Source organism: Exophiala dermatitidis (genome assembly GCF_000230625.1).
Source record: "Exophiala dermatitidis NIH/UT8656 unplaced genomic scaffold supercont1.2, whole genome shotgun sequence".
In the NCBI taxonomy this organism is placed as follows: domain Eukaryota; kingdom Fungi; phylum Ascomycota; class Eurotiomycetes; order Chaetothyriales; family Herpotrichiellaceae; genus Exophiala; species Exophiala dermatitidis.
Window position 1 is genome coordinate 2,342,511 of NW_008751647.1, and position 11,919 is coordinate 2,354,429.

At 52.1% G+C, this 11,919-nt stretch overlaps 4 protein-coding genes across 4 annotated transcripts; 2 read left to right on the forward strand and 2 right to left on the reverse strand.

Moving 5' to 3' along the window:
- Positions 1 to 822: 822 nt before the first annotated feature.
- HMPREF1120_02333 (alkaline phosphatase) lies at positions 823 to 2,922 on the reverse strand (the record flags this gene model as incomplete). The annotated part of the gene is made up of 2 exons (XM_009156371.1): positions 823 to 2,790; positions 2,845 to 2,922. The coding sequence occupies 2 exons, from the start codon at positions 2,920 to 2,922 to the stop codon at positions 823 to 825; spliced, it is 2,046 nt and encodes a 681-aa protein (XP_009154619.1).
- Positions 2,923 to 3,317: 395 nt separating this feature from the next.
- On the reverse strand, positions 3,318 to 4,280 carry HMPREF1120_02334 (chitinase; the record flags this gene model as incomplete). Its single annotated transcript, XM_009156372.1, has 1 exon — positions 3,318 to 4,280. The coding sequence occupies one exon, from the start codon at positions 4,278 to 4,280 to the stop codon at positions 3,318 to 3,320; it is 963 nt and encodes a 320-aa protein (XP_009154620.1).
- A 1,600-nt stretch (positions 4,281 to 5,880) lies between these two features.
- Positions 5,881 to 8,267, forward strand: HMPREF1120_02335 (MFS transporter, SP family, major inositol transporter; the record flags this gene model as incomplete). Its single annotated transcript, XM_009156373.1, has 10 exons — positions 5,881 to 6,021; positions 6,098 to 6,474; positions 6,529 to 6,785; positions 6,844 to 7,224; positions 7,276 to 7,433; positions 7,498 to 7,592; positions 7,648 to 7,781; positions 7,843 to 7,902; positions 7,956 to 8,048; positions 8,113 to 8,267. 10 exons carry the CDS (start codon positions 5,881 to 5,883, stop codon positions 8,265 to 8,267), a joined length of 1,851 nt encoding a protein of 616 aa, XP_009154621.1.
- Positions 8,268 to 10,121: 1,854 nt separating this feature from the next.
- HMPREF1120_02336 (uncharacterized protein) lies at positions 10,122 to 11,294 on the forward strand (the record flags this gene model as incomplete). The annotated part of the gene is made up of 2 exons (XM_009156374.1): positions 10,122 to 10,516; positions 10,580 to 11,294. The coding sequence occupies 2 exons, from the start codon at positions 10,122 to 10,124 to the stop codon at positions 11,292 to 11,294; spliced, it is 1,110 nt and encodes a 369-aa protein (XP_009154622.1).
- Between the last annotated feature and the right edge of the window lie 625 nt (positions 11,295 to 11,919).

Here is an 11,919-nt window from a genome sequence, read left to right on the forward strand (position 1 = left end):
AAGTCCTCGCTGTCCAGCCACGCGTCGACATCTACATATCTCGATGCAGTATCTCGAAAGATACGTGAATGGTCTTGTGTCGTTGTTCCCGGGTTGAGCTTCAACCCAACGCCAATTAAGAACGCCTTCGATCAAAAGGCTTCTGAAGACGAATGGCTTTTTGTAATAGCTGCCGTATGGAGATTGCTGTCCTTGCCGGAAATGTCGCTTTTGTCGTTCCAGTTTGACTGTGACTGTGGCTATCTCTGATCGCGGCAGTGGCAGTGGCAGTGGACAGGATTTTGATGGTGTCTTGCTTCCAATTTCAGTACATACATATTCTGTACATGAACAAGACAGCACAGCACGACACAGCACGGTCGTGCAGCTACCTACCTAGGTAGTCGCATTGAAGAAAAAGATGCCAAATGGCCACGAAAGCGATGTGCCCGCGTTCTTATTTCTGTCTGGCGGGATCGGGTTGGAATCTTGAAAGAGCAAAACGGAACGGAGTTGAGAGGGAGTTTGGGAGTAAGGACGCAAGAGTGTATATAGATAAGGTACTGTAGGTATTCTGGCGTTATGAAAATGAAAGTGGCCGGCGCATCACGGTGTCATTATGTTAGGGGAAAACGAAAACAAAAATGCGAATCGGAGATACATGTGAGCACGGGAAACAGAGGCCATGCAGTGAACGTGACTGTAGATGAGTTTTTAATGATAGCCACGAGTCTTTGAAAAATAAACCCGCGTCTTCCTCTTCCGACCTAGGATATGTCTGCCGGTAGCTTTGACCCATTATATTGCGTATGAGGCATTATTATATTCATCACCAAAATCCAACTAACTCCATAACCACTCAGAAGTGCCTCTGGTCCTACTTCGGCTGTAGCTGGGCTGCGGGGACGACCCTACAGCCGGACTGGTAAGGGCATATTCCCACGCCAGCTTCCCGTCAATGTACAACGAGTACTTGAGCAAACTACGCTGCAGCTCGCCGTGGAGGTTTTTGATCTCCAGAACACCAACCTTGCTATTCCCGTCAGGCAAGTATTTGATAGCCACATCTTCCTCGTCAATCTGCTTGAATGTCCGGAAGGGGAGATAGAACATGCTGAGTGGACCGACGGAAAACTCGTGCGGACCGGCCTGCGGAGTACGGTCGTAGACAACGCTGGATATGGACTGTGGAGAGTGTCCTACAACTGACGATGACGATGATGCCTTCTTGGTGGCTGCTGTGTTCTTGCTCTTGACCTGCTGCGGCACAGGCAACAAAGCGGCCAAGTCGATAATTGGAGGCGGGTAACGGATGGCGGCGAACTCGTGGCGGTCGCCGGAGAGGATAATAACCCGAATACCCAGCTCCCGCTCGGCAGCGTGCATTGCCGCCAGGATCTCGGATCGTTCGCGTAGGAACCCGCCCCAGGTGTCGGAGGTGCCGAAGCGCCAGTTCTTGGTGAACGGGACGGATGAGGCGATGATCTTCCAGTGTATATGTGGTGGTTCGGGTGTCGATAGAAACTTGAGTAAAGACGCCAGTTGGGCTGAGCCGAGCATCGTGTGATGTGACTTATGGTCTGGAGGGTTGCCAGGCTCGGAAGACGATCCGTAGAGTGGCTTATTGAGGTAAGACGTGGAGGAGGATGATGTGGGCTCAGGGTCGATACGGTAGCGCCGCGTGTCGAGCATGAAAAACGATGCAGGACCATGCGAGAATTGGAAATATGTGGTGTTCGCCTCCGGCCCTACCGCTGATCCTGGCGGGAGTGGTGGGTTCACAGAGACATGATAGTGTATGAATGGGTCCGACGCAGCTGGGAAGGGATCGGTGTCGTTGCCGCTGGACCAGTCGTTGGCAATTTCGTGGTCGTCAAGAGTATGGATCCAGGGCAGAGTGTCGAGTGCCGGTAAAGACCATGAGGGTGAGGCGTAAACCCGTCGATATTCGGACCTGTAGTGTTGGATGGACGAGGACAGACGCAAGGGGACATCGATGTAGATAAAGTCGCCGAGGAAGAGCATGAAAGAGGCTGGTGACGGCAAACCTCGAAGAACCTTCGAAAGGTGCTCGAAGCCATGGAATGCCAGAGAATGGGACCAGGGCTTATAGGGGAAGTTCGCCTTGATGCAAGACGAGGTGACGAAAGTTAGGCTGTTGGCCGCTTCGGAATTGGGTGCTGGCGCTGTGGTAAAGGTGCCCGATTTGTCGTTGGACAGCGAATATATGTACTTCTTGGACGGTTCAAGGTCTTCAAAAGTGATGGCATGAGTGTAATCTGTATCCGGTCCAAGATAATATATGGTGTCGGTGGTCCGCCAGTTTGTCTTGTCGGCTGGTGATAGATAGACATACATTGGCAGCTGAGCTTGGTCTGGTTCTCGGATAAGGACTTTGGCCGTGTGGGAGCCCACATATCCTACCCGCGTGAAGCTCAAATCTTTGACTGGATGTAGGAGAGGTCCTCGAAACACCATGTCCAAGGTGAATAGTGCCAGTATCACATTGGTAGCGATGGTGGTGTAACTCCAGCGCGGCTTTCCCCAGTCAGGTATTCCTAGAAGGAACGTCCGGAAGAACGACTTCTCGTCTTCGTACAAGACTGGCTCATCATGTTCCGTTTCTGTCTGCTCTGCCTCCCCGGCTTCTTTTTGCGGTTCCGTCGCGTTATTCTGTTTGGGGACCGCTTCAGGGAACGTCGTGCGTAACGACGGTCTGCTGGGGCCGAAGCCCTCCGATGCGCCAAACACACATGCCAGGTACACCGCTACCGCGGAAAGGATGGTAGGAGGGAAATGGTGCCCAGGAATCTGTGAGGAGGATTAGTCTGTGCTGCCGGAGACCCATGGTGCTTAAAGTCATACCCATCGCAGAAAGACGTAGGCGCACACTCTGGCGACCGTTGAACTGGTGGCCGCAATGATCTCGGGTGTGGATGGCATCGTGAATATCGAGCCACACTGGCACACTAGCAGAAGGTTACTACCTCGCGGGCGGCGAGATATTCGCTTTACATGTCGACAGGGAATCAGCAGAATATTCGACCAGAAACCAGGAAATAAATGTTGATAGCCGGTTTCAAGTTCAAGTTCCTCTTCGTCTCCACGAGCATGACGCAGTTGGACCGCATTGAGCCGTTATAGGTTCGTTGTCTGACAGCGGAGACACCACTTTTAATAGGCAGCAATCGCACCAATCACTGCATCTTGGTTGTCAGACAGCCTGACCAGCACATGTACAGTATTTCTCAGCCTTGTCCTCAAGTCTCCCTTTGGTGGCTGTAGGTTGTAGTCAACTACTACAGAAGTCACGTCGCCTGGCTCATGGAAGACATACTTCACCGGTTCATATTCAAGGCCTCTATACGCCTGCCCATACGCATCATGACAGCAATATCCCTTAACTTTTTCATGCCCATGCATAATCTCATACAATATGCCCACATCCAGCAATCTTTCTCCTGTGGAAGAGCGTCCCAATATTCCCAGCCCATCACGCCTCCAAACGTAGGATACCGCTCTGTTAACAAGCTCAACACGGCAGCCGTCTGCTCGAGAGGTACGTATCCACTTCCACCGTGCTTCGGGTGCGTCAGCATGCCTGCAACGACTTTGTCGGCCGGCCATCCATTGCGCATGATCTCGTCATACGCGTCTGTGTTATGTAGGCCACCCCAGCCATTGTAGAATTGCGCATTGTACCACGCAATACTGCTTCCACGAGCAGCTTCAAGCATACGGTAGTCGAAGCCTGACAAGTGAGGCATACCTGCCATAAGCGCTGTGGCAACGGGAGCCAGCGTGATGATAAAGTCGCGCCCGAAATCGCTCCTCAGACGGTCAATCAGATGGATGATTCCAGGCAAAGACATTTCCTCCTCGACGTCCAAATCGATGCCATCCAGTCCGTATCTGCGGATCATATCTCGAAGCGGGATATAGTAGGCCTCGAACCTCGCGAAAGGCACATCAGTCCGCGATTCACTGTAGTCAAGCCTGGCAAAGCTTCCACGTGCCGCGCTCCCGAGCATACCCAAGACCTTGATCCCGGAATCCTGCAGGACCACGACCTCGTCCCATAACTGCGTATACTTTTCGTGGTCGGGGGGATCGTCGTTGAGGGTCAAATGGTTGGGATCCCAATTCACATGAATGGCGGCAAGAATAACATGTGTAACACCCGAAGGATTAGTTATCAAGGGTAGTAGTGAAATGTACTCATTGTTGTGATGGTAAGTCTGGAAGTAACAGACCACGCGCGGAGTCCAGGAAGTGACCGGCGCGACGGGAAGAGGAGGCATTCCATGTAATCTTTACCAGACAGCCGGTATGGTTTTGTCGCATTGACAGCCTCGAACGTCGGCGTTTGTCTCGCGTGGCCCGAGAGACCTGAAGGCTCAGGAGCAGACAAGGCTGAGGTGGAGTGGCCACGGGAACATCTCAGCACTGGCACACTCACACAATCAGGCTGGCAACTCAAGTTCGCCGTTCACACCGAGCAGCCAATGAGCGTTGACCGGGTTTCAGCGACGGTACAACTACGGTCATGTGAGCAAGCGAGTTTGAGTTGCGGGCACCGCGGCGGGTCTGGTGGTGCCACGCCGCCCTGATGATCTTGGCGAAACAAGACAAGCGGTTAGGATCGGCAGCACCGGTCTTTCACCTAGTCTGGTTAGTGTGCGCAATCGTCCAACCAGACACCAGGGCGTGCCAAAGCAGCGGTGCCAACCTCTTCTTTCAGGGCTAGACGTGCCAGCGATTGGCCCAAATCGCTTCCCGCCGGATTCAAGTTCCGATTTTATGCCCTTCGCTTTCTCAAGCCCGAGACACTACAACTATACCCTACGCCCAACCGGCCTTGATGTGATACACACTGCGCAGGAGTATGTGCTGGGATATCTATGTCAGCCAGCGGTCAGCTACCAGTGCTAGCAATACTACCATGGTGGAAAGGACAGCGCCTTCCATTTGCCCACGGCTTTTAGCCTGATTGATCATTACAACGTTGGACAATGTATATCGAGCGCCGGTTGCCATCAAACCGAACTTAATTCATTTAAACTCCATCATGCACTATTGGTATGAGGCCACCATAGGCCGGGTGCCCACAAGTTCGCGCCACGACGCGCTCGCTCTCCGATCATTACTTGGCATTGCCGATTGTTTCTAGCTACTAGTACCTAGGTACCTTAGGTATCGTAACAGAGTAGTCGCGCCCAGGCGCCGGCGGCCTGAAGAACATTCGCATCTTTTCCAATGCAAAGGGAACCTTGGCAGTAATCCCCTGAGCTAGGTACTCGGTGCTGGACATGCCGAGTGTCGTCCGAGCACTGACGTGTCAGAGAATATTGGCCAGGAGCGCGGGGGTTTGTCTGGAGGCGCGATGTCACCTCAGTGGAGGAGCGGAGGCCCAATATGGGGAGGCGTCCGCCCCGCTTGGCGCTGCTTGCGCCCACAGGGGGCAGCCTTATTGCACCACTCCGGTTCCATTCGCGCACAGTCCTGCATTCGACAGGTTGCACCATGGGACCCTGCGCGGCCCAGGTGGTGTTGATCAACATTGGCGAGCGCTTGGGTTGTCCGCCCGGCGTGGCCACTGATCTCATACCGACCGGGTATGAGGATAGGCGAGCGTGTTGTGATTCGTGCTGATCCTTGCTTCTTCGTTACATGTTGGTGGATCGCGCATCACGATTCAACCATCTGATGGTGACCAGGCAGCACCTGACAGGAAGCCATGGGGAGACAATTCCTCCCCGTGGACACCCGCAACCATGGAGAGAGCGGAGCATATAAAGTATGGGAGCCCCGGTCGACTCACGCGCACATCCCACGTTTCTCTCCAGCAGACTCCCGTCCTATGCTGGTTCTTTTGCGGCTCATAGAACAGTATCAACAACCATGGCCGAGAAGAATGCAGCGGAGTACGCACAGTACTCTCACGATGAGAAGAACTTAAATCCCACCTCAGAGCCTGGGCTCGTGGATGCGGGTGAGCGCCGCAAATCGGTCGCTCTCAACATTGTTGAGAATCCGCTCAAGGTAAGCTGCGCAAGATTCAGCCGTCATGCACCTCTTGCATCTAGAGCGTTGGCACTGATCCGTTTACATCAAACAGCGCTGTTCGCCGGAGCAGACAGTGGCAGATGCCCAGACATTTGCCGAGTCACACGGCATGGCCGAGCATGCCGCTCTGTTCGGTCGAGCCGCTCTCGTCGCCCGAGACTCAGACAATTTTGAGGCGGTCACCCAGCTGGATGAGGAAGAGCGTGCGGCGCTCACATACGAGAGGGACCACAAATGGCACGGCCCTTTCATGCTTTGGTATTCGATTGCTCTGTGTGCAGTCGGAGCCGCCACGCAAGGATGGGATCAGACCGGATCTAACGGGGCCAACCTGTCCTTCCCTGACGAATTCGGTCTCAAGAGCGAAGGCAGAGACGAATGGATCATCGGAATCATCAATGCCATTATCTTCTTGACAGCCGGGCTCATGTGAGTGCACCATCCACGCTCAGCGTAACATTCCAGATGGTTGACTGTGCATAGTGGTGCTTTCATTGTCGATCCACTCAACCATTATTTCGGTCGAAGAGGCGAGATTTTCATCACTGCTTGCTGTCTTACTGCCACCCCGATTGGTTCCGCTTTTGCCCAATCGTGGCAAGGACTCTTCGCCGCGCGGTTCGTCATGGGTATCGGCATTGGTGCAAAGAACGCCACAGTTCCAATCTACTCTGCCGAGATGGCCCCAGCCCGTATCCGTGGTGCGCTGGTCATGTTCTGGCAACTTTGGGTCGTTGCCGGTAGGAAGCCTGTTGTTTTTCACTCTGGAACAAGTCGAATGCTGACTGCTGTCGAAAGGTATTTTCTTGGGGTTCTGCGCCAATGTCATTGTCAAAGACACGGGTCGCCTCTCCTGGCGTCTTCAACTCGGATCCGCCTTTATTCCATCTTTCATCCTTGGTGTGGGCATCTTCTTCTGCCCCGAGTCCCCACGCTGGCTTATGAAGCACGGCAAACACGCTCAAGCTTTCCGGTCGATGCTGCGCTTGCGAGCTCATCCCATCATCGCCGCAAGGGACTTCTACTACTCGTGGGTGATCTACCAGGAGGAATTGCGGGAGGCTCGTGGCGCCGGGTATTTCAGGCGTTTGTGGGACTGTTTCGCCATCCCTAGAATCCGCCGAGCAAACTATGGTGCCTCGACTGTCATGATTGCCCAGCAGATGTGCGGTATCAACAGTAAGTCTCCCCCATTGCCGGTATCGGCACTCAGTTGCTGACCCGTTGCAGTCATCTCATTCTACAGCTCAACTATCTTTGAGGACGTCGGTTACACTCCATCTCAGGCCTTGTATGCATCTCTGGGCTATGGTGCCATTCAAGTGGTGTCTACGATCCCTACGTTGTTCCTCATCGACACCAAGGGCCGCAGAACCTTGACCCTAGCCGTGAGTCACATACGTTGCGCCGTTTATACATGGAAATGACTGACTAACCATTTGTGCTCCGCAGACATTCCCTCTCATGTGCATCTTCTTGTTGGCCGCGGGCCTGTCTCTTCTCAAACACGACGGAAGCCGTGGCGAACAAATCGGCCCAGTTGTCTTGTAAGTTTTGTTTACCGGGATGCTTTCATGTCGAGCATAACTGATTTTGGTTCAGGTTCATCTATCTCTTCACTATCTGTTACTCTCTGGGAGAAGGACCAGTCGCCTTCCAGTACTCTGCCGAGGTTTTCCCTACGATCCAACGTGAGCAAGGAATGGCATGGGCCGTCTGCATCAACAACACTTTCGGTAAGTATTGTGGACCGCCGCCAGCCACTTCTGCCAGGATTACACTGACATTTCTATCTAGCTGGTGTCCTCAGCTTGACATTCCCTCGGATGCGGACCGTCATGACTCCAACTGGAGCCTGTAAGTGGAATTGCCATTTATTTTGCGGTTGCTCCCGCTAACTTATATTTTAGTTGGTTTCTACGCTGGACTCAATCTCATCGCCTGGTTTATGATCTTCTGTTTCGTCCGAGAGACGAAGCAGCTCACTTTGGAAGAATTGGACCGTAAGCTTTTTCTCTGGTCTTGCAATCATCTGGTTTGGGACGTTTGTTAATGTTTCTCTCGCAGAGGTCTTTTCGGTCCCGACAAAAGAATTCATCGGATACGAGTTGAAAGTCTGGCTTCCCTACTTCATCAAGCGTCACATCTTCCGACAAAATATCCCTAAGCCACCGCCAATCATTGAGAGGGGTGACAAGAAGGAAGATCCTCTTGTGGCTTAAACACCGGTACGATATGGATCACAACGCTCAGCTCTGGCAGTGTTTGAAGCGCCACTCCAGCATGGTTCCTCTACCTACTGTGGGTTTCCTCGGGGATGTGGAGCACGACACGCAGCCCCGTGAACGCTGTATGTATGGTCTGGTACGGTCATGAGGGCGCACGGTATGACGCGCTCGTGCCGCGTTGTGCACATCACCATATCGAGAGAAGCCCTTCCGCCGTGCATTATTGCAGCAGCGGGGCAAGAAAGCTAAATACCCCTGATATGAAGCTATCACGATTATACCCGGTCACATTTTAGGAGATAGATCATTACTACTTAGACATTATAGACCTACCTAACTTGTGCCGCCGCTCTCGACAAATGGCATAGATGGAGACAATAATCAAGAGATACTTTTCCAAGGTGGCTTGCAGAGGAGTGCAGTGGCAGTTCTAGAAGGGTACAAGTTGGCTCTATTTATTATCATCCCATAAATTCATTCATCCAGCCGAGTCTAATAAAATTCTCCCCATCCCGGCAGCGTTGAATATTATCAGTGCCTTTTGCGTTACCGATCAAGATGTTCAACCTGGACTTTCCTTGGTGGTTTTCAAACATCCATCACTGCCACGTCTGCTGCAGTAGGGACCCAAATCCTCCGGTGGCCGAAGACTGATTGGAGTCTTGTCTTTGGGGCATTGTAGGGCAGTCGCGGTTGCGGATTTATATGCCATGTCTTCTTGCAAGGCTTTCTCGTGTCTTCTTGATGTAGTTTTCCGCTCAATTCTTATTTATATCCCTCAATTCTTCGCGTATGGTGGAGTGCCCGGTGGACTTGCTGCAGGTGTGTTTGGAGGTGTACTTGGTGATCCTGGCATTATGGACGAAACGAACGGCTTTGATCTTGGTTGAGGTCGCTAGAATTAGTCTGTTTTGACAGATGATATTGGAGCAAGTCGCGGGATGGGTTGGGTTGACCTTTTAGTATAATTATAACACTTTGACTTTTGTTTCTAGTGTCTGTCTGATGATCAAGTTCGGGGTGCTGGTGCTGGTTTGTCCGTTCTGCGGGGGGAGAAAGGAGATTTTATAGGAGCATCCCTTTTACTTAATACTATTATAAGGAGTGGTAGGATCAAACGGCAGAGCTAGGCTTGGCTTTGAGTGATGGAATAATCTGCTGGTGGTTTGATGGTGTAGACCGTTTGCAGGAATTACCTGAGGTAGGAAGTCATAACCAACGCCATGGATGTTGTTTTGTTAGTAGTGGCGGGTTTTGCAAGGGATTTGAAGAGTTTGCCATCATCCAAGTTGAGTTCTGGTCTGTTTGGCGGTGATATTTTCGACATGAATACATTGAAATAAAGGAAGTGGTGATTCGAGTCATGTCCAGAGGCTTTTCTGGCTTCCTATCACAGCGCACACAGTACAGCTATGGCGCCGGGTTCATGACATAGATTTCATCGAGTGGTATGTATTAACGTAGCATGAAAACGCATCGCCAGGAGAGAAGACTGAGGTATAGGCAAACTCAAGGCTGACGAGGCTACGAGGCTACAAGGCTCCGACGCCAAGAGCCAATCACAGTGAATGTCAACAACTGCCTTGTCAATGTTGATACAGCCCTGCCGCAGACCTGCCCTGCTGTTGACGATTTGTTACTGTGACATTCACTCGCAACCATGAGTTGCTGACACGAACCAGCAACTTCCCGCAACTGACCAAATGGCTCCCTGAGTCATATCCAACTTGGCCACAGGTAAGTCTTTACGCTCACATGAACAGGGTAAGTCAAGTCGGGCGACCAGAACGTCTCGTTCACATGCAACTCAAACAGACTGACTGACTACCAAAGCGCTCCTCCTTAATCATGTCGACAATCGCCACGTCCTTGGTTCCGACGGGATCGAAGCCCGATTCTGCCCTTCAATCCGCCCGCGAGCTGGTGACGCACGAAATCTCGGCCACGACACACTATCTCGCCCACAAAGCACACGATCTCGGACTGACGCCGCCTTCCTCCAAGTCGACGACGACGACAACAACACAATCAAGACCGAACCAGCCCCAGGTCCAGCCCTCCACACCCACTAGCAGTGCACCTGTGTATAGAGAATCGCCAGGAAGATTCAGACACCCTCGCACCACGGAAATCATCAAGCGCAGCTCGGCGGCGGCGCTGACAGACACAAACATCAAGGGAGCACTGACCAATGCTGCCGCGTTGATCCTTTCTTTTGTCCTGAGTGATGTATATTACAGCAGGTATGTACAGAAACGGGAAACCCCCTATCCATCCATACTCCTACGGGACTAATATGCTCGCAGTATTCCACCCCTCCTTGCGTCTACCGGTGTCAGCAGTGCATTGGAAGTACCTTCAAACGCATTATTAGTCCTCCGCCTGGTTCTGTGCGCAAACATCATCCTGCTCCTCCGCCCTGCGATTCCTTATATTGCGAAAAAGGACCAAATCAACGATATCCCATTGACACCGTCGCAACGCTTGCTTTTGGGCTTGGACCCGTCCGTCCCGCCGAGTCCGGCGTCTGGGGGCAGTTATATCACACCTCCGCGCTATCGACGGGCCTCCGGGTCTGCCACTGGCACTCCCACTCCCAACAGCATCGGCTCTGACCGACAAAGTATCTCGTCCTCACCACTGTCGACTTCTCGGCTCGGCTTTTCGCCCTCACAGTCTCAGCGTCGCTCGGTTTCTGGTGCAGCTGCAGCTGCTGCTGCAACAACTACGTTCTCCCCATCGGGAAGTCCACTCTTCCACAAGGCTGTCAGCAACCAGAATCCCGAATTCGGCGTAAGCGCCCGCTCGTCCTTTGGCGCGGGCGCAGGCATTGGTTCCGGACTGAGTCGCTCGCAGAGTTTGCGTGAGAGACCGAATGCAAGACGGGAGAGCATTGAATCACCCGCTTCGCCCACACCGACATCGGGGACTAGAAGTCCTCAATTCGTGCCGGGGCTCAATTATAAGTGGCTGTACGACAAGGGCATGAAGCTGCCCAAAAGCGAATCGTATGGGTTTTGATGCAGTCGGTTTTGATTATTTGGTATGGCTTTTTGATCGAAGAAAGAGAAAAGAAAACGTCATGGCCAGCAGCGGTCTTCTGCAGCAAGCGTGCTTGCTTCAGTTGCTCGCCACTCCTCTAGTAGTGTCGCCGAAAACAGAAAGCCTTGATAGAAAATAGAAATATATGCTGCATTGGGCCGAGTAAGGGGGCAATAAACCTCTCTCCTATATCAGTACTGCTTCTTCTCTACTGCGGCTGCAGCAGTTGAGGCGCGTCACCGGTACTCTCACTGCTGTCTTCACACGAGCTTTGAGAATCACGTACTAGGGTTGATCTTGGATGTGCCAGTGGTTTGATACAGGGCAAGGCCAGGCCAGGGCATACCTGACCGGTAATCTACATGGGCACTGTATGATTTTTCTTTTTCACGCTACAACTTTTTCTGTGTTTTTAAATTACTCTATATTGAGTATCTGATAGTAGCTACCTAGATACTAGGTATCCTCCGCCACTAATCAACAAAGTAGTAAGTAGTCACATGGTAGTGGTAGTAGTAGTAGTAGTAGTAGTAGTAGTAGTAGTAGTAGTAGTAGTAGTAGTAGTAGTAGTAGTAGTAGTAGTAGTAGTAGTAGTAGTAGTAGT